Genomic DNA, 25,250 nt, shown 5'->3' with positions numbered 1-25,250 from the left:
TAAAATGGAAATTTATTTTATTATGTAACTATATACAACAAAGAAGAAAAACCAACAAACGTCATTTACATTTGCTTCGAGGCGCAGACAGTATTTTTCATAGATTAAAAAGCACAACGAAATCGACTTTTGCTTGACTACCTCCTGTCTGCTCATGGAAACGGTTTTTAACTCATTCCCAGAATCCACTGCCTTCAGTTGGTGGAAGGGTGTGCTCTGATGTGAACCTAATGAACAAAATCTTGTATTTTCTTTAACAGCAGCCCCCCCCCCCAAAAAATCAAGTGTCCTGAACAATTATGTACAAAAAGAAATCACAATATATAACATGTATGAAAGGTTCCATGTTGCACCCGTGTATAAAGTGTCTCTGTGCGTTTCTGCCTTCCTGCATTGCCACGAATTCTACATCCCAAACGATCCTTCATCAGCCGGGCTTTGCCCTGTATACTTGATGGGCATCCAGTTTGGGTTTCCCCCACCCCATCCCTCCTCTTCCTCTATCCAAATCCTACAGAGCCGGTTATTCTGCTTGCTTCCTCCTTGGAATTTCATGTTCTTTCCTGGTTACTGTGTACCTGCAAGAAAACAGGAGGGAAATGCGTGAAACCATTTGAAGACAAAGCATTCAAGATTTGGGCCGCAGCCAAAGTTTCTCAAGGTTAGGAAGAAGCAGAGGCATGAGCCAAAACCCTCTTCTGGGGGAATGTGGGGGGGGGGGGGGAAACGGGACAACTTGCCAAGAAAAGGGACACAATTGAATGGAAGAGAAAAAAATACAAGTAATCCTCAATTTATGACCACAGTAGGGAAGCAGAATTTCCGTTGCTGAGAAAGGCGGCTGTTTAGATGACAGATTAACAAAGTTGGAAGGGATTTGAACTGTAGGACTTCAACTCCCAGAATTACCAAGAGCCTTGGTGGCGCAGCAGACTAAAGCACTGTTAAGTAACACCAGCTGCCTGCAATTACTGCAAGTTCAAATCTCACCAGGCTCAAGGTTGACTCAGCCTTCCATCCTTCCGAGGTAGGTAAAATGAGGACCCGGTTTGTGGGGGCAATAAGCTGACTTTGCATATATAAAAAAAAAGAACACCGCTTGGGGGGGGGGCGAAAGCCATACTAAGCAGGTATGTACAAAAGTATGAAGGCTATTGCTTAACGCATTGTAAGCTGCCCTGAGTCTCCGGAAAAGGGCGGCATATAAATCGAACCAATAAATAAATTTCCCAGCCAGCTGGCTGGGGAATTCTGGGAATTGAAGTCCGTCAGGCTTAAATTTGCCAAGATTGGAGACCCCTGATCTAGTCCAACCCTCCACCCAAGGAGGAGACCCTACACAATTTCTGACAGATGGCAGTCCAGTCTCTTCTTGAAAGCTTCCAGTGATGAGGCTCCCACAACTTCTGAAGGCAACTTCTGTTCCATTGGTTGATTGCTCTCACTGTCACTGTCCTTATTTCTAGGTTGAATCTCTCCTTGTTCAGTTTCTATCCATTATTCCTTGTCTGGTCTTCAGGTGCTTTGGGAAATAGCTAGACCCCCCTCCTCTCTGTGGCAGCCCCTCAAATATTGGAACACTGCTATCATGTTGATAAGATCACTGTTTAGTTAGGCCCAGTTTTATTACCTTTCTTGCCACGGTTGTTAAGTGAATCAGACTGGCATTAAGAAATTAAGAAGCTGGATAGGAAGGTTGCAAATGCGTGGCCCCCAGGGATGCTGCAATCGTTGTAAGTACAACCTGTTGTAAATACATGACCGAAGTTTGATCCCATGGGGATGCCGCAACAGTCATAAGTGCAAAAATAGGTCATGAATCCCTTTTTTCATCATTGTTGTAAACTTCAAAGGGTCATTAAATGAACGGTTTGTAAGCCGAGGACTATGTGCAATGCTGCATTCAGTGCTCATCTCAAAAAAATATATATATTAAGATTGTATATCTCTGGAAGACCTAATATTTCCCGTTTGTTTCTTACCATCTGTTTGCCCAACTGGCTGCTCCTCTTCTGTTTCGTCTTCCTCATTCAGTTCATCATCATCTTCATCTTTGGGAGGGGGGAAAGGGGGGGGGAGGAGATAATTTAGATCCACATTCCAGAACAGAGCTATGGAGCTGTCTCTTTAAGTATCTCAGATGCTTATGAAGTCCTTGGGAATCTTTATTTCTAACTCAACTGCTGTCTATTAACTTTGTACCTCTTGCCACACAAAAGGTGTGTTAAATTTGCTTGTGCATTAGAATGTTAGAAAGTGCCACTTTCATCATGGGAATCAGCAGAGATTAGCTCCAAAACAAGTATGGAAGGAAGTTAAACTGGAGACCAGCAAGGAATCTGCTGTCCAAAATCCCCTACTGATGAAAAACTGATGAATGTTGTCATAGTATTTACTATTTCCTGAAGATTTATCTGGATTTGGCACTCCTTCCCATAATAAACTAATGTCAGTATTTGATGAAATACATTTGGCACCCAGGACGCTAGGTATTATTAGACTGTTGGTATGCAAAAAATAATAACCTGGTGCACAATGCTGTTTGCTGCAATGATTTCCATATTATTATTATTTTTCCTTTTATGACTTTGTAATCCCTTGCTTCGGGGTGGGATTGGGGCAACTGAGTGGAGCTGAGCGTTGACTGGCCGGGTGCCCTTCCTGACACCTATATGGAGTTTGCAGTAGATATTTTCTCTTTGCGCCCTGGTAGAGAAACATCTGTTGGTAGGATTGAACTGTCAACCTTCCGAGTGGGAGGTGAATGTTTTCACCTCTAGGTCACTGCGCTGCAGTTTCCATATTAATTAGGTAAAGGTAAAGGTTCCCCTCGCACATATGTGCTAGTCTTTCCCAACTTTAGGGGGTGGTGCTCATCTCTGTTTCAAAGCCGAAGAGCCAGTGCTGTCCGAAGATGTTTCCATGGTCATGTGGCCAGCATGACTCAACGCCAAAGGCGCATGGAACTCTGTTACCTTCCCACCAAAGGTGGTCCCTATTTTTCTACTTGCATTTTTTACGTGCTTTCTAACTGCTAGATTGGCAGATGCTGGGACAAGTAACGGGAGCTCACCCCGTTACACGGCACTAGGGATTTGAACTGCTGAACTGCCAACCTTTCAACTGACAAACTCATCATCTTAGCCACTGAGCCACTGCGTCCCACCTGATTAATTAGGTCCCGCGTACCACCTAATTTTTTTTTTTAATTTGATTTATATGCCGCCCTTCTCCGAAGACTCAGGGCGGCTTACAATGTTCTCAGCAATAATTAATTAATTAATTAATATGCCATACTACTTTCTCTATCAAGGGGAATGTATTTGATAAATCAGAAGATTTAGAAGAGCCATGTTTCATTCAGGGATATTAGCAATATAGCTAAACTTCAGGTTATACTTCTTCCATCCCGACTGGGCACCTCTGGGTGATCATACCTGCCTCGAAGTCGATGCTTCTCAAGGCTTCTGTGATACTTTCCAAATCTACGGTGAAGTAGTCCATGTTTTCAAAGCCTGTCTCGACCTTCTCCAACTGGCCACCTTTTGATGCATCCACGATTCTGGAACACAGATGAGAAAGGATGCGGTTGCCTTTTATCCTGCTATTAAGCAATCCGCTGTAGGTTTTGGGCTGTCATTCAAGCAAAAGGTGCTGTACTCATTTATAGGTCTTTCTACCATTATGGGACTCAACCCTGAGATTTTTGAAGGATGTCTGGCAATATTTTATTAGATAAATAAAATAAGAAAAAGAACTGGAATGAAAGGAAGGGAAGGGGGGGAGGATGATCGAATACCCTTTCCCCTTTTTATAAATACAGGTATTCCTCAACTTACAGCCACATTTGAGCACAAAATGTATGTCGTTAAGTGAGACATTTGTTAAGTGAGTTTTGCCCCATTTTAGGATCTTTCTAGCCCGAGTCATTAAGTGAATCATTGCAGTTGTGAAGTTAGTAACACAGCTGTTAAGTGAACCTGGCTTCCCCATTAACTTTGCTCACAAAAGCTGTTCACATGACTCCGAGACACTGCAACCGTCAGAACTATGAGTCAGTTGCCAAGCATCTGAATTTTGGTCATGTGACCATGGGGATGTTGCAACAGTCATGTGAAAAATGATCGTGTCGCTTTTTTTTCCAGTGCCGTTATAACTTTGAACGGTAACCAAATGAACTGTTATAAATTGAGGATTATCTGTAACTTCATGTTAAACTTTCTTGGGGTCTGCCCTCCATTTACATTCTCCACAAGGGCCCCACAGGTAAATGTTCTGTCATACATAAAATAGGTTTCAATTAGTTACAAGCTCCGTTTTCGCTGGCAGAGGGTTGCGGGAGGCCGTCCCAGTTGAAAATAGAGATTGGGACTCAGGCTGCCACAAGCGCCCCTGACATGAGTGACATCAAGCTGGCCACGCCCACCCCGGTCCCCCGAGGTCAAACGCAACCCGGATGCAGCCCTCAAAGAAATTGAGTTTTGTCACCCCTGAACTAGACAATTAAGCTAACAAACTAGTCAGCTTTAACGTAATTTAAATGTCACCCAACCACACAGTGTCCTTCCTGCTTGGATCCTCTCTGAACTTATTTACTTAGGATTTACTGTTTTGTTTACAAAAATGGCAGTTTAGAAATATGTTTTCAGGACTTACGTTTTAATAAGTTGCTTGGCGGTCTGGAAGGAGAAAGAGAAAAGGTCAAAACAGGGAATGAAAAACGTTCAGCTTGAAATCGCTAAAATCAGTAAAATCATCTTGAGTCTCCCAGAAATTTGATTGCCCTAATAAAATGTTGAAGGCACACACACACAAAATATTGAAGTGCAATTGTACAGTTGCACGGTGTTGCAATTAGAAACATTTTATTTTCTATTCCAGTTTGGGGTTACTCTAATTACAATGAAAAGCAAAGATCACAATTCACAAATTAAGCCAATAACACCCCACTCCTTTATTTTAAGGCAGGGGTGTCCCAAGTTTGGCAACTTTAAGACCTGTGGACTTCAACTCCCAGAATTCCCTAGCCAGACATGCTGGCTGGGGAATTCTGGGAGTTGAAATCCACAAGTCTTAAATTTGCCAAGGTTGAACACCCCCTGTTTTAGGGGTTCAAAGCAGGGGTGAAATCCAGCAGGTCCTGTCAGGTTCTGGAGAACCGGCAGCAGAAATTTTGAGCAGTTCGGAGAATCTGCAAATATCACCTCTGACTGGCCCCAGAGTCAGGTGGGAATGGAGATTTTGCAATATCCTTCCCTCAGGAGTGGGGAGGGAATGAGATTTTGCAGTATCCTTCCCCTGCCACACCCACCAAGCCACACCAAGCCACACCCACAGAACCGGTAGTAAAAAAAAATTGGATTTCACCACTGGTTCAAAGTAATTTTACATTCAAATCCAATTCTTATTTTAACTGCATGCCAACTCTTCATGAAGATTCAGATGAGCGATAGTAAGTAGCACCACTAAGCAAGTTTCCTGGCTAATCCATGATATGAATCTCCTAATCCAGGGTTTCCAACCTTGGCAACTTTAAGACTTGTGGACTTCCAACTCCCAGAATTCCTCAGCCAACTTAGCTGGCTGAGGGATTCTGGGAGTTGAAGTCCACAAATCTTAAAGTTGCCAAGGTTGGAGAGACCCCTGTCCGAGTCGGATGTCCAATTCTGGCTATATTGGTCTGGGAATTTGGGATTTGAAAAGCTACACAGCTGTAGATGAAGGTATCTCAACGTACAATATTTTCCCCTCACCATGAGAAAAGCAGCTCCTCCTTCTTCTTCCATAGACTGAATGGCACTTTCGATCAGCTTGCTGGACTTCTCCAGTTGATCTTTATACTGTTGGATGAGGTTCTGTAAGAACCCGGCCTTCTCCTCCTGCTCCTTGGAGATGCGCTGGAGGAGGCCCGTCCTCTTCTCCTCAAGGACAGCAATGAGAGCTTCGAACTTCTCACACAAGGACTGCTTAGCCACCTGACTGTTCTCCTGTTCACAGAGAGAGAAGAATAAAAGTTGAGTTGGTTCCTTCTGAACAAATCTCACTCAAGCAACCATCTGGAACTCATTCAGAGAGATCTGGCTTGATTTGATCTGGGACATTGCAAACGTCGTAAATACGAGTCGGTTGTCAAGCATCATGACCATGAGGATGCTACAACAGTCGTAAGTGTGAAAACTGGTCATAAGTCACTTTCTTCAGTGCCGTTGTAACTTTGAATGGTCACTAAATGAACTCTTGTAAATCGAGGACTACCTGTATTCAACCAGGAGGGACAATCTACATGTATCTTCATTACCTTGTTTTTATGCATATTCTTCTGGTTTTGTTTTACTCTGTTTTTATCTTTTCCCCCCCTTCTTTTATTATTATTAGGGTTATAGCCCATATAATAGAGAGTCTCTATTAAGTTCATTGCAGAGGAAAGCCAAAGCAAGGATCTTCTGATTTGCAGTCAGTGCTCTATTCCCAGATTCCTCAACATAAAATGTTTTATATTTGGTGCATCAGGCAAAACTTAATGAGTTAAAGCAGGGGTCCCCAACACACAGTCCATAGCCCGGTACTGGTCTGGTATTGGTCCATGGCCTGTTGAGAACCGGGCCACACAAGCAGCAGGCAAGAGCACAAAATTTTATTTGTGCATGCATGAAACCATCCCCTTCACCCCACCCTCCAAGGCTGCCGGTCCGTGGAGCCAGAAAGGTTGGGGTACCACCGGATTAAAGGACAAGTGCAGGGATGAAATCCAGCAGGTTCTGGCGAACCGGTAGCAGAAATTTTGAGTAGTTCGGAGAACCGGAAAATACCACCTCTGGCTGGCTCCAGAGTGGGAAGGGAATGGGGATTTTGCAGTATCCTTCCCTGGAATGGGATGGGAATGGGGATTTTGTACTGCCACGCCCACCAAGTCACACCATGCCCACCAAACCACACCCACAGAACCGGTAGTAAAAAAAAAATTGGATTTCACCACTGGACAAGTGGATGCATCTGCAACATTTTAAGCTTTGTCCATTTTAACCTTAGTTTAGTTCTTTCCGCCATTTAGTGTGCTGTGCCAATTAGCCTAACTTTCTAATTAGATTTAGAATTCTAAATAGAATGAGAAATTCCCACTAGATTAATTTTCTGATTTCTGACTAGAATTAGAAATCAGAAAATGAGAAATCCGAACATTAATTCAATCATCAGGTGAAGCAAATTATACAAGCTGTGCCTTTTGAGTTTGCATTGGGATTTTAGATTACTAGGCAGACTTATCTGGCTTTTCCGTCTAAATAAACCCCTGCCCAGATTTGGAAGCAGGGGAAAAGAAAGCCACTGGGCACCTTTTCCGTCTCTTCTCGGGCAGCACCTGTCTTAACCCACCATCACTCTGGATTGGGTTTCTCTTCCGCTACTCAGATTTCTAAAGGCTCAGCCATTTGCTGTATTCCTCACCTCTGTCGTTTTGCACAAGTCCTCCAGCTGGCTGATGATCGTCTGCACCCTGTCATTCCCTGCTACCAACATGGAGATGCAGTTGGTTAGCTCAGTCTGTAAGGGAAAATAATAAAAAATAAATAAATGGACTCTCTAAGAAGCCTCTTTTTCTGAATTAATTGGTGTGCTGAAGTTCTTGGTCGATTGTGGGAAAGAAGAATGGAAAAGAAACATCAGTGAGAAGTGCTGTGACTCAAGACTGCAATATAATTATTGTCTTTTCTATATCTTGTTTTTATTTGTAAATAGGGCCACCAATCTATTAATATTCCTTGTTCTTTAAGTTTTTCCTGTGTTTTCAATAATCCCTGTGAATCCAATATATCCCTATATCTTATTATCTTTTGCTTTACTAATGTGTTGGGGTGCATTATCGCCTCTATTGTCGATAACCATCCGGGAACTTTCATATAATGTTTATTTTTAATTTCTTGCCTTGTACTAATTAACAAATTTCTAATAATATGGTTATTAAAATGTTTATATGTTTTGCTCCTGGCATTCCATAAATAGGCGTACCACCCCTTGATTAAATCATGTCCTTCTAATTTTAATAATCTCTGATTTTCCAGGCTCACCCATTCTCTAATCCATGTAAGACTTGTTGCTTTATAATATTTTTCCCATGCCAGAAATCCAAATCCACCTCTAATTCCGTTTTCTTGTAAAATACTTAATTTGATTCTTGGTTTTTTTCCCTCCCATACGAACTTTGTAGTTATTTTATCCAGGTTGTTAAAAAATTTCTTATCCAATTTTATCGGGATTGTTTGGAATAGATAAAGGAGTCTCGGGAGTATATTTGACTTTATCGCTGCAATCCTCCCTAATAGAGATAGTTTCAATTTCCCCCATTTTTCTAAGTCTTCTTTTATTTGTTGGACTAAAGTTCCATAGTTATTATCCTTTATAGTTGCACTTCTGGCTGTCAGATTTATCCCTAGGTACTTCACCTTTTTTACTACTTGTAGTCCCGATTCATTCCCTAATTTCTCTACTATATAATTATTGTCAAGACCAGGGGTCAGCAGCCTGCAGCTCTGGAGCCGCATGTGGCTCTTTCACCCCTCTGCTCTGGCTCCCTGTCACTCAAAATATGCATCACAACTGCCAATGTGCGACACCTGCCGGCACACAATTTATTGAGCTTTTCAAACCCCGGTAGGCCAACCATGGATAAATCCAAGAAAAGAAAAGTTTCAGAAGAAAACGGAACATTTAATTCAACTACAAATGCTAGTTTTGTGGCCGCTCAAGAAATAGTCAGGCACAGGAAGGGTTTTGTGGCTCCCAGTGTTTCCTTTTCTGTGGGAAACGGGTCCAAATGGCTCTTTGACTGTTTAAGGTTGCAGATCTCTGGTCAAGACTGATTGTTTTCCTCTTTGCTCTCTTCTTTAATCATATTAGATTACAGGGACTTTCTTTTTCTTTTCATCTTTGATCATTTTGGGGTGGCTTTGAAAAATTGAGGAGAGTTTAATGGAGACCTGAACTCAGTTAACTGATTAAGCCCAGGGAGCGGGGTAGATTATAAACCTTTCTCCTGCAAATATTGGCATCATATTTTTTTAGCCCATGGCAGAAATGTTTTTTTTATGATGCTGACATCCATACACATTTGAATGCCAAAGGCACAACAATCCTTTTGCACCAACTGGCCGAACACTGCATCTGCCAGGGATTCTTAAAATATTGTTCGAACTGGTTGTCGCACTGCCAACCTACTGTGCGTCATCTGATCTGGGTTGGTTTTACAAAGTGGTGCACTGAGATGCTAAATCTGTTTTTTTTCCTTTTGCTCTTTTGGAGTGAGAGGCATGAGCTTTTATCACAAACTCTAAATGACAGCTTGAAAGTTCCATGCATGGACCCCCATTCAAATATTCGCCCAAATCACTGGGACAAGAAGAATGAATAGAATAGAATAACAGAGTTGGAAGGGACCTTGGAGGTCTTCTAGTCCAACCCCCTGCTTAGACAGGAAACCCTACACCACTTCAGACAAATGGTTATCCAACATCTTCTTAAAAACTTCCAATGTTGGAACATTCACAACTTCTGCAGGCAAGTTGTTCCACTGATTAATTGTTCTAACTGTCAGGAAATTTCTCCTTAGTTCTAAGTTACTTCTCTCCTTGATTAATTTCCACCCATTGCTTCTTGTCCTACCCTCAGGTGCTTTGGAGAATAGCTTGACTCTCTCTTCTTAGTGGCAACCCCTGAGATACTGGAACAGTGCTATCATGTCTCCCCTAGTCCTTCTTTTCATAAGACTAGACATATCCAGTTCCTGAAACCATTCTTCATATGTTTTAGCCTCCAGTCCCCTAATCCTCTTTGTTGCTCTTCTCTGCATTCTTTCTAGAGTCTCAACATCTTTTTTACATCATGGCGACCAAAACTGAATGCAGTATTCCAAGTGTCGCCTTACTAAGGCATTATAGAGTGGTATTAACACTTCAGAAAAAAATGTAATTTTTTTTTGTATTAAATTGCAGGATGACAAAGACTCATAACTGCTTTTCTTGTTTTTTTAAACCTCTGCTGTGCCCCTGTGTGAAGGCACCAAGAATTCCAGATGGCTTTGACCATAGCTGCAGAAAATGAGTAGGGATGGGTCTGTTTAATCTCTGAGAAAAATGATGGATTAACTACTGTATGGAGCCCATCAGACGTTCAGAGAAAGACCACAGCTTCTCATGCACAGTCTCCTGATTGCAGCTGCTTTCTGGGGGAATGAAAGTTCTGCCATCTCTCAAAGCCATCTCTTGTAGCTCCAAAAATATCCTGCTGATGATTGCTTGTCAATTGCAGTCATCTATGTATCCATATCAACTGCATTAGGGTCAGGCACTATTCCTGAAAGACACAACGTGACGTGTCCAAAGGTCTCCAATTCACCTCTTAGCCCAAATGAGAGATGGACCTACTGGCCCAAGACTTCCTCTGCATACCACTGGATCTGAACCCCTTTAAGGTGAAGGAATGCAATCCTTTTTTTGTCTCTGGGCATATGGTCAAGTTGCAGGCATGAAGTAGGAGGATATTCACTCCCATAGAGGTTGCTAAGTCTTGAGACTGTTCAGAATTATGCCAGGAAGTTCTTTTTTGTATGTGCCTATCCAAAAAGGGTACACCATGAAAAGGCTTTGCATGCATTAAGTAATACAGGTGCATACTTAAAAACAATTGCTATCATTTAAATATCCCAAAGATGCTTTTTCAAGAGGCAATTGAACTTTCTGGTTTTTCTGTGAAGACGTTTTGCTTCTCATCCAAGAAGCTTTTTCGGCTCTGACTGGATGGTGGGGAATGGGATTGGTGGGGAATGGGATTCCAGGCTGACCAACTTTGCATTCCGAGAGGAAGGGGAATTGCATTCTTGGAAGCCTCGTACATGAAAATAAAATTTGCCCGCCATTCAGTCAGAATCGAAGAAGCTTCTTGGATGAGAAGCGAAACGTCTTCGAAGAAAAACCAGAAAGTCCAGTTCCCTCTTGAAAAAGCACCTTTGGGACAACCATGACCTGGATGACTGAGAATCTCCATAGATATCATTTAAATAGAAACCGGAGAGCCAATTTGGCACAGTGGTTAAGGCACCAGGTAGAAACCAGAAGACTGTTAATTCTAATCCTGAAATTCGGGTGTCCTCAAAATCGGCAGATAAAATGTCATGATAAAACATCATGCGTCTGTTGAACATGCACGTAATGCCAGCATTATGATGCCCGGCCTGCCATCTTGCAATATTTAACCTCTCTACCCCAGAGATAGAGGTCATCTTCATACCCCAGAGGTCATCTTCATGGCAGATGACGATGAATATCGGGTTGAACATTAGAGAGTTAAGCTATATTACACAAGCAGTGAAGCTTGGCTCATACCTTCTGTCCCTGAAAGACGCTTTGAAGAGGCGCCACTTCACAATCTTTGTGTGCTCCAAAGACTTTGCACATAGAGCAGGTAGGAACCTCACAGGTCAAGCAATAGATGTTGATCTTTTCATCTTCGTGTTCTTTGCACATTGGGTGGTTTCCCTTCTTAAGGGGACGGCTGTTGAAGACAGGAAGGAAATGAAGAGTCAAGATAAGAAGGTCTCCATAGTTAATATCATCTTGGATAACAAGATGGGCAGCATATAAATTTAACAAATAAATAAATGTTTGAGTAGAAGTGGGAAAACAGATTGAAATTCACATTTGTGTCCAAAACTCTCTAGGACGGGGTTCTGCAACCTTAAACACTCAAAAGAGCCATTTGGACCCGTTTCCCACAGAAAAGGAAACACTGGGAGCCACAAAACCCTTCCTGTCCCTGACTATTTCTTGAGCGGCCACAAAACTAGCATATGTAGTCGAATTAAACGTTCTGTTTTCTTCTGAAACTTTGCTTTTCTTGGATTTATCCATGGTTGGCCTACCGGGGGTTGAAAAGCTCGATGAATCGCGTGCTGGCAGGTGTCGCACGTTGGCGGTTGCAACGCATATTTTGAGTGACAGGGAGCTGCAGCAGAGGGGTGAAAGAGCCACATGCGGCTCCAGAGCTGCAGGTTGCTGACCCCTGCTCTAGGACTAGGTATTATTGAGACAGTCACTGTATCTTTTTCATTTGACATTTCATGATGATTACATCCCACTATTTGCAGCCACTGATCTGCAGGTTTGAAAATATTTTAAACCTGCTTTAGATGTTTTGTTTTGCGTTGTATAAAAATTTGGTGGCGCAGGAATTGCATGGCCTGTGGTTAATGTAAATATGGCAGAATATGGTAAAAAGTTTACATGAATAATCTGCCTCACATGGGTATGTAAAACATGGATGAAGACAGAGGGTCAGGTTGGTTCTACGGATTATTCAAATGCCTAATTATGATGCCCTTGAAACAGTAGCGGCAATCTGATGAAATGCATGTCAGAAATTATTTTCAATAGAGGATAATATAGGGTTGAATATAATCTTAAGTGATCTCTGGTTGTTTGCTTGCAGAAGTTCCTTGCTTACTGGCTGCGGAATTCTGGGAGTTAAAGTCCATTTAAAGTTGAGAAGCATTGCTATATAGACTCAAAGCATGTTGGCTGGCAAATTCTGGGAGCTGAGGTCCACACAGCTTAAAGTAAACATCAGCATGGATGATGTTACCTAGCTGGGTAATGAAATGTCTCCAGGCAAACAACCAAGTTTAGAGAGCACCAAGGACTCCATAGAAGTGATTTTCCTAATGAATTGGCCCCCTTGTCTATGAAAGAGGGAGGGACTGAAGAGTCATTAGGCTTGGTTGCTTCACGTTCCATCAATCTCTAGGGGTTGGCCCAGTGCTGACATTCAATTTTTTTTACTACTGGTTCGTCGGCATGGCTTGGTGGGCATGGCATGGCTTGGTGGGCATACTGCATGGGAAGGATACTGCAAAATCTCCATTCCCACCCCACTGGGGCTAGTCAGAGGTGGCATTTGCCAGTTCTCCGAACGACTCAAAATTTCCGCTACTGGTTCTCCAGAACCTGTCAGAACCTGCTGGATTTCACCCCTGGATTGGTCCCAGAAATATTCCTCACTAAGGGCAAGTATTTCCTAGCTCTTTCTTCTCATTTAATTTTTCCACTCATACAGTAGAAGTTTATTAGTGGATTTAGTAACTCAAGTTGAAAGAGTGGGTTGGTTGCTCATCTCACAGCAGAGTGTAGATAGCCTTCTGTCTAATATTAACCTCCCTGCGAAGTTATGTTTAGTTCTTACTTCCACTTCTGTCCAAGTGGAGCCATTTATTCTGACAACAGGTTTCCTTCCTTTGGAGGAGGATTTATGATAGCAGGCAGCTCTCCACAACCCCCCAAAGTGTCAGCAGCACCATGGCACTTCTGCTCCTATATTCGGATCCCTTGCTAATCCACCCAAATTTCTTGACCTTTCATGGACAAGGACTACTAGTCAGTCGGTGGGAGTTTTCCTCTATAAGGTTTTTTTAAAACAAACGCTATGATCGTTATGTTTGTTATTGTGACTTAAAGCAGCACGAATTCCTAGTTCTACCAATGGTAGGTATGAGTCTGAATATGTATGAATGAAGGAAAGAATAAATGAATGAATGAAAGCATCCTAGACCAGACCCAAGGTCCATGTAGGTGCTGTTCTGAAAAAGAATCAGAATCTTTGGCCTGGATTTTTCAACTGGATTAAAGCTGCCATGCTAAGAAGGATTTTGTAAATTTCTTGTTAATCCGATTAGTCTACTGCAGATTTTGTCCTGGCTTTGAGTGAGGCAAGCCCCCAGGACGAATCCCAGTTACGATGGCCAGCTTTTCGCTTCTATAGAGCCCCTCCTTCCTTCAGCTATGAAATCTGAGCTGCAAAAATCCAGAGGACCACTATAGGACAAAAATGAGTTGGGAGTTTTTCACATTCCTTTGCTGCCATCTGTTGGTTGTCTGGATTGTTGTGGTCCAGATATAGCAGCTCATACCTTCCTTTAATGCTGGGAAGGATGGAAGAAAGGAAGGAAGGAAGGAAGGAAGGAAGGAAGGAAGGAAGGAAGGAAGGAAGGAAAGAAAGAAAGAAAGAAAGAAAGAAAGAAAGAAAGAAAGAAAGAAAGAAAGAAAGAAAGAAAGAAAGAAAGAAAGAAAGAGGACCACCACCAGCAAGATGTCTGGTGCGAAAGTCCAAGTCCACAAGTGAAGCTAATAGATTGCTATATTCTATGCACAAGAATGTTCTCTACAGCATCCGCTTAGAGTTAGATAAGGGTCACTGGAACTCAAGGAGGGTTGGCCTTAGTTCGCTTGTGACTACATAAAGGCTCTAGGCCAGTGATGGCTAACCTTTTTGCCGTCACGTGCCAAAAGCAGGGGGAGCACAGGGGGGTTACATGCACACGTGCCTACACCCATAATTCAATGCCCCCCTGTGCCCCGCCCCCCCCCCCGTGTGACCCCTGCGCTTCCCCCCGCTTTTGGCACGCGATGGCCAAAAGATTACCGGTGGGCCTGATAGGCCCGTTTCTTGCCCTCCCCAGGCTCCAGAGGCTTTCTTGGAGCCTGGGGAGGGCGAAAACGGCCTCCCCCCACCCCCGGAGCCTCTCCAGAGGCCAGAAATGGCCCATTTCCTGACTTCCAGTTGGCCTGGAAGGCCCATTTTTTGCTCTCCCCAGGCTCCAGAGGCTTTCTTGGAGCCTGGGAAGGGTGAAAACGGCCTTCCCCACGCCACCCCGGAGCCCCTCCAGAGGCTGGAAATGGTCTGTTTCCCAATGTCTGGTGGGCCCGGAAGGCCCAAAAATCAGCTGGCTGATATGCACATGCATGCTGGAGCTCAGCTAGGACAACACTCGTGTGCCCACAGATATGGCTCCACGTGCCACCTGTGGTATGTGTGCCATAGGTTCGCTATCATGGCTCTAGGCTAATCCCTCTTTTAATCCTGCCCCCAAGTTCTGCCATTCCTTCTCCCATTCAGAGTGGATGGCCTCAATTACAGGCAGCTCTTGACTTATGACCACAATTGGGACCAGAATTGCTATTGTTAAGAAAGTCAAATCCAATTTTACAACTTTTTTTTTTGCCATGGTTGTTAAGCAAACCATTGTAATTGTTAAATGAATCACATGGTCATTAAGCGAATCCAGCTTTCCCCTCCCTTGATTTTGCTTGTCAGATTTTGCTTGTTGGGAAGATTACAAACTGTGATCACATGACCCGAGGATGCTGCAACCATCCTAAATTTATGCCAGTTACCAAACACCTGAATTTTGATCACATGATTGTGAGGATGTGTGCCAATCATTAGCATGTAAGTAATTTTTTTCAGTGCCATTGAATGATTGGAAGTCAAGGACCACTGTACATAGCTGAAGAAAATCTGTGCGGTTGGTAAAAATCATAATAACTTGATGGTGCTTTGTCATTCTTCCACCTTTCCTTAGCAGTCTGGAAATGATTGTTAAGAAATTATTGGAAGATACTATGACATTATTGCTTTTAAGGGAGAATTCCTTTTCCAAGGTGTAATACAGCAGAATTCATACCAACCTTGAATATTCCTGTTTATAGATATCGATGATATTCTCTACCAGCAGATTCCTCTGGAGACCGTAGACTCCATGGCGGTCCAGGATGACTTCATGTCGGCAAGAGGGACACCGGAAACGTCCTCCAGATATGGTGGTTCCTCGGCTTGTTTGCCAGTATGGATTTGCAGCCTAGAAATGCCATCAACCATGTTAATCCAAAAGTCAGGGATTCCCCACAAAATTAAACAAACTACACATTTTTTCCCCAAATTTTGTACCCTCCAGAAATAATGTACTTCAGCTCCTATCAATCCTATTCATTTCAAACTCAGCATATCAGGAAGGACCCAGGTGGGGAAAAATTCAAACATTCAAAATAATCTGATTTTTTTCCTTCCTCCCTCCCCCTTAAAAACATTCCTTTTGATAAAACGGAACATCTCCCTTCATGGTTTGCTTATAAAACGGACAGTGTCACTGGAACACTGGCCACTGCCAATAAATGAGGTAACTGCTTCAACTGGAATCTATTTTGGGCACAAAGTGCAGTGATCCTATTTGTCAGAGTTGGGCATTGGCTGGGAGAACTCAATTTCAATTTGCTAAATGATTTAATCTAATCTGGTTTCATTACTTTATGCGCCAATTTTTATGTGAAATAGTATGCACCTGAATCTTAGAAAATGCATAAGATAAAGCCCCAAATAAGTATTCAAAAAACTTACTAGCATTTGTAGCTAGATAGATTTTTATTCCTTATTTATTTAACTAGAAATAAGAATAAGATTTGCTGGTTCATATGGGTTCTTGAAGGACTCAAATTCATCAATAGTTGAATGAATGCTCATCAAGTCACCCAAGAAAATTTGGTTTATCCTGAATTACTGATTTTCTTGTACATCTTTCCTAGAACTTTAGATGTTAGACGTGGAATAATCGCATCCATTGTCTTTATGGATTACATGAAGAATAATATGAATTACTAAAATAAGTTCATAACATAAGCAATGGTCCATCTAGTCCAGCAGTCTTTCTCCAAGGAGAACCAACTGCACAAGGAAATCTCCCAACTGACGGCCTTCAGAAGCAGTCACACTTCTACCATACCAAGACTAATAACTGTTGAGCCCCATGATTTTCATCAACTGGTCCAACCGTTTCTTGAAGCCAGCCAAAATTCATGTATTAATATATTCTTATAGAAGCAAATATGATCTATCCCAAAACAATACTTCATAGGCATGTTTGGTGAGCATGGGACATTGACTAGTTTATTGGGAAACAGGATATTATTAACCCAGAAAAATGGAAAATGGAATAGATGAAGGGATGTATGATTGTCTAGGCTCTAGAATATATCCTTCCTCATTGCAGAACCCATTAGTCCTAGATATACTAATTATAGGATCAATCCATTTCTCCCTTTATTTGTGTAATCCTAGATGCTTTCACTATATTCTATGGCAATGGGTTTCTTATGTTATATGAAGAAATAATTGGGGGGGGGAACAGGACAATGGAACCAGTGGAAATCAACTGGTTGAAAGAAGATGTTTCACCTGGTCCATTGTCCACCTAATCTTGTGCACATTCAGTAATGCTAGGCAATCTTCTGTAGCAATGGATTGCTTATTGTTGTATACAATTGAACACAGAATTCACAATTGAATGACAGTAACTTTCAGCTTCCACGTTGCTAATGTTGGTATTGTCAAGGCTTTGGTCATGGTTTTGAGGGGAATGTAATTATAATACAGAGAAATATTGTTTTAGTTTCTAAAACCTTTATATCAGTTAAAGTTTTTTTCAGATCAACCAAGGCTCTATCCATTGATTGGGACAGGAATTGACCAACCCACTTGTCATCTGAGCCTTACAACATAGATTGAGAGAGAGTGACTGGCCCAAGATAACCCAGGTGGCTTTCACGCCTAAGGAGAAACTAGAACTCATTGACACCTAGTTTCTAATCTGGTATCTTAACCACTAGGCCAAATTTGATTCTCCAAGAGGGAACTATATGACCTTGTCCATTTTTCTGTTGGGATTGGCAGTTATCAGATTCTTTTGAACCCATGCTATGAATCAACCTCATTGGCACCAACATAACTCCTTAATATGTAATGGGATATTGTTTCCAAGAATTTCTAATCAACAGGCCTCATGATGACTTCTGGGATTGAAATCTCAACACATCTGGAGGGCCTTAACTTGTAAAAACTGGCAAAAATGTATTCAGTAAACCATCATTAAATAAAAAAATCTCCTTCCCCTTAAGGATATTAATTTTACATTCTTTAAAAAAATAAATAAAACAAAGCCACACATGCATTTATCCCATGTCTTGATACACCCATTTTTTTTTTTACACAATGGAAATGATACATATGTAATTGAGTGAGAAGGAAATAAAGCCACTTTCCCCAGTCAAGTGCCCTACAGATGTGTTGTGACTACAGCACCTGTTGACCATACCAACACCTCTGAGAATCTCCAGGATGAGAGTACACTTAAAAACAACCCATTGTTTCACCAGGCGGGTATCTCTCTCCTCTCCCTCTTTGCCTGCAAGCCAATGAAATCTTTGGGAAACTATATTCAGATTCTCCTCAGCTTCTTGGCTTTGTCTCTTGCCCTTCCATTTTGTGTTGCCTTGGAGCTCTGACAATAACAATCAACAAGTCAGGAAGGCAATGTCAGAAGTAGAACAGGCCCCTAGAGAACCAGAGCTGAGCTCTTATCAGCTACTACTTAGCCAAAGCCTTTTGAAGAAGTGAACATTATCTGAGGAATGAGTCCAAGATGGTCTCCAAGACTTGAAAGTGGAGATAGAAATGGATTTTAGTGGATGATGCAGGCAGCCTCTTAGGCACCAGAGCCTTAAAAAAGCACCAGGGAGAAAACATTTCACAGCTAGGACAATGTCACTGCATTTAACATAACCACAAATGCAAATTCGCTATATTGATATCCTTGCTATTTTCTTATTAAATGTTGCACAGCGATGGCTAATGAATCTTTCAAACGTGGCAGAGACTATTACACATTCACCGTCTGCCATTTTATCTTTTTTCAGATGACTGAAATGCATTTCCCTAGATTCTCTATTTTAAAATCTGGTCCATGTCCAATTTAAAATGAAAGACTCCTAAGGAGGGAGAGTTTTTTCTAACCTTGAAGCTGCCCTAGATGACTGAGAGCTAAGCAATAGTCTACTTGTTATATTTGTATTTCAATTGCAAGACTTGTTGTATGAATTCTATTCTATTCTTTCTGTTCTGTTCTGTTCTGTTCTGTTCTGTTCTGTTCTGTTCTGTTCTGTTCTAGTCTAGTCTAGTCTAGTCTAGTCCAGTCCAGTCCAGTTCATCCCTAAAGGGGAAGGCTAAAACATATGAAGAACAGTTGCAGGAACTGGGTTTGTCTAGTTTAATGAAAAGAAGGACTAGGGGAGACATGATAGCAGCCTTCCAATATCTCAGGGGCTGCCACAAAGAAGAGGGAGTCAAGTTATTCTCCAAAGCACCTGAGGGCAGGACAAGAAGCAATGGGTGGAAACTAATCAAGGAGAGAAGCAACCTAGAACTCAGGAGAAATTTCCTGACAGTGAGGACAATTAATCAGTGGAACAACTTGCTCCAACACTGGAAGTTTTAAAGAAGATGTTGGCTAACCATTTGTCTAAAGGGGTGTAGGGTTTCCTGTCTAAGCAGGGGGTTGGACTAGAAGACCTCCAAGGTCCCTTCCAACTTTGTTGTTCTGTTCTATTCTGTTCTGTTCTGTTCTGTTCTGTTCCCATAGATAATCAGCTGAATCTCAAAATTTTCCTATATACCTACTGAGTAAACACGTACAGAATTGGCTGAATGGACCCGTACTGACCTGAAAGACGTCATTAGCACATTTCCTACAGAGGTTATGCTGGCAAGGTAGGATCACCACGGGCTTGGAGAACATCTCTAGGCAGATAGGGCAGATCAGCTGTTTTTCCAGATTCTCCATAGGATTATTGTCCTGGAAGATGCTCGACTGATAATCCATGGTTCAGTTCAGCACTTATATCCTTCGATTCTGGAATCGCTCAACTTAGGGTTCTCTTCTTGAGAGACAAGCTCAAGTTTTAGAACTGAGCCTTGCTGGGTTGACTTTCCAACTAAGACACTGGGTTTTCTGCCGTTTGCCTGGCCTCTTGTCTATTTATAATTTATCTGAGAGTCACATGTGTTTGGCTGGCAGAGTAATTTGAGAAGAGGGTCGTGTTTCCGAAAGACTGACACAGTGTCACATGGAAGGGGGGATGTGCAGTTGTCCCTCTGGTTGGACTTCTGTAAACAAGGCTAAGGGACGATATGTTCGAAAGCAGGGAAGCAAACTTCCAGGGATGTTGCTTGTATTATTTATCTCTTTTGCCTCCCCTGTGTGTTTTCCAACAAAGAAATGAGAGCTGTGTTTGTGTAAACTGGTCACCCTTTCCAGGGAACAAAACAAACAACACACGCCTGCCCACTCTTTAAACTAAGGGTTAAACTCAAACCATTCAACAATTTTATTATTGGCTATTGCCAGGCCTAGTTAACCTAGCCATGTTGCTCAACAACTCTAGTTGCACTCATCTAATTCTCCTTTTTGCAAGGTAGAGTAGACAGGAAACATGACCAGACTAGCTAATTCTATTTTATTTATTTTATTGTAAGGCTACGCTACACTAACAGAATTTTGCAAATCTATACAGGTAGTTAAGAGATGCAGTGGCTCAGTGGCTAAGACGCTGAGCTTGTCGATCAGAAGGTCGGTAGTTTATTTATTTATTTATTTATTTATTTATTGGTTCAATTTATTTATTTATTGGTTCAATTTATTTATTTATTGGTTCAATTTATATGCCGCCCTTCTCCGGAGACTCAGGACGGCTTACAATGCGTTAAGCAATAGCCTTCATATTTTTGTATATACCTGCTTAGTAGGGTTTTCGGGCCCCCCTAAGCGGTGTTCTTTTTTTATACAAAGTCAGCTTATTGCCCCCACAATCCGGGTCCTCATTTTACCTTCCTCGAAAGGATGGAAGGCTGAATCAACCTTGAGTCTGGTGAGATTTGAACTCGCAGTAATTGCAGGCATCTAAGTGCTACCTAACAGCACTTTAGTCCGCTGCTCCACCAAGGCTCCTTTCCTCCCTCCTTGTTAATCAATCAACCAGCTATAAAAAGTTTTACTATGTTTCTTTTCTCAAAGAGTTAAATATTCATCAGTCTCATTCAGTGGTGAAATCTGAACCGGTTTACTACCGGTTCGCTGGCTGCGCATATGCAGTGCGCACCACGCACCAAATGCGAGGTGCTCGTGGAGTGCACGCCAAAAGGAGGCATGCGGTAAGTAGAACAGCGCGCAAGGGGGGGGGATGATCAGTTGTGGCGCACAATCTTTTTTTTTATTTTTAAAAGCATTGCTTTTAAAAGTTAAAAAAAAAAAGCCTCTGACGATTGCGTGGCTCAGCTGTGAGCCTTTTAAAAGTACCTTTTAAAAGCATTTTTTTAACAACCTCTTCAGCCGAAGAGGTTGTAGAAAAAACGCTTTTAAAAGTAAAAAAAAAAAAAAAAGCCTGATGATTGCGCGGCTCAGCTGGGCATTGGGGGGTGGCAGGGATTTTTGCTACTGGTTCTCCGAACCACCCGCCGCCATTGCTACCCGATTGGGGGATCCGGTCCAAACCGGGAGCATTTCACCCCTGGTCTCATTAACCCAACCTGTGCTCCACAAGGGACTCAAACAGAAGCATTAAACTTCTTGACACAGATGATGGGCTTCGGTTGCCCTCTGAATTACATCATGCCCCACCGAGATCAAGTTCTGTATCTCAAACGCTTCCCAGAACTAATTTGTTGTGAAGCTTAATTGGGAGTCCTCCAGAACCCTCATTCAATGAAGATACAGAAAAACACTTCCCATTCAGTTCCAAGGGAATTCCTGAAAACACACGTGGGAGGGTTTGGGATATGTGCGGCCATTCGGGTGACCGACCCGAGGAACCCAAACAGCTTTAGGTGAGATTTGATATACATGTGACTGGCTCAACAGCACAACAAAACAAGAGGGAGGTAGCATACGCTTCAGATGGAGTTTGCTTAGCACAGACAAGTTCTCTATATTGATCACGGATGCCCAGTAGATAGAAATATCCCGCTAAACAGTGGTATGACTTGAAGCAGCTGTGAGTATTTAGAACAGGGGTGTCAAGCTCGATTTCATTTGAGGGCTGCATCAGGGTTGGGTTCGACCTCAGGAGGCCGGGGTAGGTGTGGCCAGGGTGGGCGTGGCCAACTTGACATCACTAGTGTCAGGGGCGCCTGTGGCGGCCCAAGAGCTCTACCAGTGAAAACAGGCTCCCAATCTCCGTTTTCACCTGGGACGGCCTCCTGCAACCCTCTGCCAGCGAAAATGGAGCTCGGGAGGGCCCTCCTGAGTTCCATTTTCACTGGCAGAGGGTTGCAGGAGGCTGTCCCAGCTGAAAATGGAGATTGGGCGCCTGTTTTCGCTGGCAGAGCGTGGTGCCAGCGTCTTTAGAAGAGCATATGACGGCTGTGGCCAGGGGGGCTTTCTATCAGGTTCGCCTGATACGCCAGTTGCGTCCCTTTCTGGATCGGGACTCCTGGATGCACGGATGCACGGTCCTTCACTTTCCAGGGTGGCCCCACGGGCCAGATCTAAGCACCTTGAGTATGACACCCCTGGTTTAGAAAAACAGCCAATTTCTCTGAAAAATAAAGGAAAGGGTGAACTAGATATCTAAGTATCAGTAAATATTTTGTGACAATCATTAAGCAAATTACTGCAATTGTTAAGCGAATCTGCAGTTGTTAAGCAAACACCACAGTCATAAGCGTGATCCATTCTTCCAAATTGGTGTTTTGTTGTTGTTTTTTGTGCCAGAAACAGACAAAGAAGACAAAGAAGGTAGCGAATCATGATTATGTGACCTCAGGACTCTATTATCAGTTGTAAATATGAGCCAGTTGCCCAGCACCTGAGTTGCAATCACATGAACATAGGGGTGTTGTGACAGTTATATGTGTAAATATTAGACATTTTTCAGCAGTGTTGTAACTTTGAATGGTTGCTATGTGAATGATCATAAGTCAAGGACTACCTGTTGTCCGCCAGTTGTGTCCTAACTATATATTTTATGGCATAGTAAGCTGCCCAGAGTCACTTGTTACTGAGATGGACAACTTATAAATTTAATAAATATATAAATAAACGATTTCCTGTCAACATAGACATTTCTGGAAGAGTCAGCAAAGCTGCTAACCACGCTAACTGGGGATAATGAAAACTAATACAAATCATCAGGAAGGTTGCTTGATTGGGGAAAAACTGCATTAAAAAGGTAAAGATTCCCCTCGCACATCGTTCCTGACTCTATGGGGCAGTGCTTGTCTCCATTTCAAAGCCGAAGAGCCAGCGCTGTCCGAAGACGTCTCTGTGGTCACGTGGCTGGCATGACTAAACGCCAAAGGTGCACGGAATGCTGTTACCTTCCCACCAAAGGTGGTCCCTATTTTTCTACTTGCATTTTTTACATGCTTTCGAACTGCTAGGTTGGCAGAAGCTGGGACAAGTAACGGGAGCTCACCCCATTACGTGGCACTAAGGGTTCGAACCGCTGAACTGCCGACCTTTCGATCGACAAGCTCAGCATCTTAGCCACTGAGCCACCATGTACCCATAAAACTGCGTTAGAAAGTTATCAACAACAATAAATACAAAGGGATTTCAGGTACAGGCTGCCTCACACCTAGCAAATCCCAGTTTGCACATCCAGAGATGTTGGCTTGCTTGGCACATAGTCAAGAAGAATTTAGGATTGCTCAAAGGCACCCTTGCATTTCATTGCAAAATGACTCAATGGACACCCCCCACCCACCCAATCCCTGAACAAGAAGCCAAGGATCTCAGCTGACAAATCAGTTGATGCATGTCGAAGGGGAGTGAAGGTGGGATTACAAAAATATCCAGCCAAAACAACAGCTGTGAATGGTTTCCCCTCCCTCCTACTGTAGTTTTTGGACCACTCTGTTAGGACACCAATGACCCCTAAAAGTTTAGCCACCAGCAGCAAAAAAGCAACGTTTTCATTACTTGGACAAAATCATCTGGAGAGATCCACAGATTTGCAAAAAAAATGAGCTTGGAAACAATAACGGTAACAAAGAAGATACAGACCAGGCAGGCAACGGGAAGGAATCATATTTCAAATGCTTATTGGTCAGCTGAAGAGATGTGGGAAACCTGGTGTCATCCAGATGTATCAGAGTACAACTCCCAAAATTCACATCTAGTATGATTAAGAGTCACACTGGTCAAGTATTACGAAAGCAATTGTTGATAGCCAGAAGACGTGAACTTAGGGGGAAGCAGGTGTCAAACAATTCAATTTCAGAGATTCTTTTTTCTTTCGCTCCAGAAAGCAGGATTAAATCTAATGGACAATTTTCCAGAATGGTAGATTTTAACTGAGCATTAAGAGCAAACTCTTAAGGCCTTTAGCCTTGTTGCAATATTTTCAGGATCAGACTCAATAAGATTAGTAAGAGTTAAAGGTTTAAATATATTTTCTTTTATTTACAATAGGCATTCTATATTCACTGAATATTCACAGATAGAAGCGAGGAAAAGGGTGCATGTAGCTCCTTATATATACAATGGGTGGAGCTATATGTGGGAGTGGTGAATTATGAATACATTAAGAAGTGAAGAATAAGTTAACCCCTGATACCCCGTTCATATACTATTTACACATTAAAGAATAAGGCATTTACATCTGACAAATCCCCCTCTAAATGCCGATTCGTTATGCAACACCAATTACATTCAGATTCAGTACAATACAAAACATACAACTTAGAAGTTAAATATTTATGTTGCTTAGAAGGTAAAGGCTTTGTCAATATGTCAGCTAATTGTTCTGAAGTATCACAATGCACTGCTTTAATAAATCCATCTTGAGATAATTGTCTCACATGTTTAAATTTTATATCTATGTGTCTGGACCTTTGTCCAATAGCATCAGATCTAGATATTTCAATGGCTGCTTTATTGTCTTCATGCATAACAAAAGGCAAAGCAGGTTTTTTCCAAACATCTGAAATTAAATCATTAAACCATACAAGGTTATTTGCAGCTTTGGATAAACAAACATATTCCGCTTCTGTCGTTGAAGTGGCCACTAGTTCCTGTTTACCAGTGTACCAGTAAACTGGACAGTCATTTAAGAGGAATATATAACCAGATGTACTTTTTCTACATGAGGTGTCTCCAGCCCAGTCCGCATCTGCGTAACATGTAAGCTTTGGTTCTTTATTGTCATTAGGTTCTAACATTAAACAAAAGTCTAGTGTACTTTTCAGATATCTTAAAATTCTTTTAACAGCTTCCCAGTGATACATTGTTGGTTTGCTGACATGTCTGGATAATAAATTGAGTGGTAAGGCGATATCTGGTCTTGTCCAATTAGATATATAAAGAAGTGAACCTATGATTGATCTATAAAATGTGTTATCCTTGAATTCGGGGGAAGATTCATCAGTATTTCTTAGAAAATCAGTTTGCATAGGAGTATCACAAGGTTTGGCATTGTTTAAATTGCATTTATTTAAAAGTTCTATGATCTTATCTCTCTGAGTAAGTTTGAATCCCCTTCTAATCTTATTAATTTGAACACCAAGATATTTGTTTACTTTGCCTAGGGATTTTAACGAGAAATGTTCAT

General features: G+C 42.1%; 1 protein-coding gene across 1 annotated transcript; it reads right to left on the bottom strand.

Annotated features, from left to right (window-relative positions):
- On the bottom strand, positions 1-19,659 carry TRIM63 (tripartite motif containing 63). The gene is made up of 9 exons (XM_034413520.2): positions 19,367-19,659; positions 15,507-15,676; positions 11,373-11,541; positions 7,444-7,539; positions 5,754-5,987; positions 4,657-4,679; positions 3,438-3,562; positions 1,983-2,051; positions 1-578 (listed from the first exon to the last, which is right to left on the bottom strand). The coding sequence occupies exons 1-9, from the start codon at positions 19,523-19,525 to the stop codon at positions 568-570; spliced, it is 1,056 nt and encodes a 351-aa protein (XP_034269411.1). The 5' UTR covers positions 19,526-19,659; the 3' UTR covers positions 1-567.
- Between the last annotated feature and the right edge of the window lie 5,591 nt (positions 19,660-25,250).

The sequence above is a fragment of the Pantherophis guttatus genome, chromosome 10 (genome assembly GCF_059756535.1).
Source record: "Pantherophis guttatus breed Tessera chromosome 10, ASM5975653v1, whole genome shotgun sequence".
Lineage (NCBI taxonomy): Eukaryota > Metazoa > Chordata > Lepidosauria > Squamata > Colubridae > Pantherophis > Pantherophis guttatus.
The sequence above is the reverse complement of the archived record's forward strand: the minus strand, read 5'-3'. Positions and strand labels throughout refer to the sequence as shown.

Bases quoted from the DNA above. Each gene is read 5' to 3' on its own strand.
- TRIM63 (XM_034413520.2), bottom strand. From the start codon at position 19,525: ATGGATTATCAGTCGAGCATCTTCCAGGACAATAATCCTATGGAGAAT. The intron at 3,563-4,656 runs GTAAGTCCTGAA...TCTGTGTTCCAG, and splicing joins GCCAAGCAACTTATTAAAAC to AATCGTGGATGCATCAAAAG. The intron at 2,052-3,437 runs GTATGATCACCC...CCCCTCCCAAAG, and splicing joins AAGCATCGACTTCGAGGCAG to ATGAAGATGATGATGAACTG.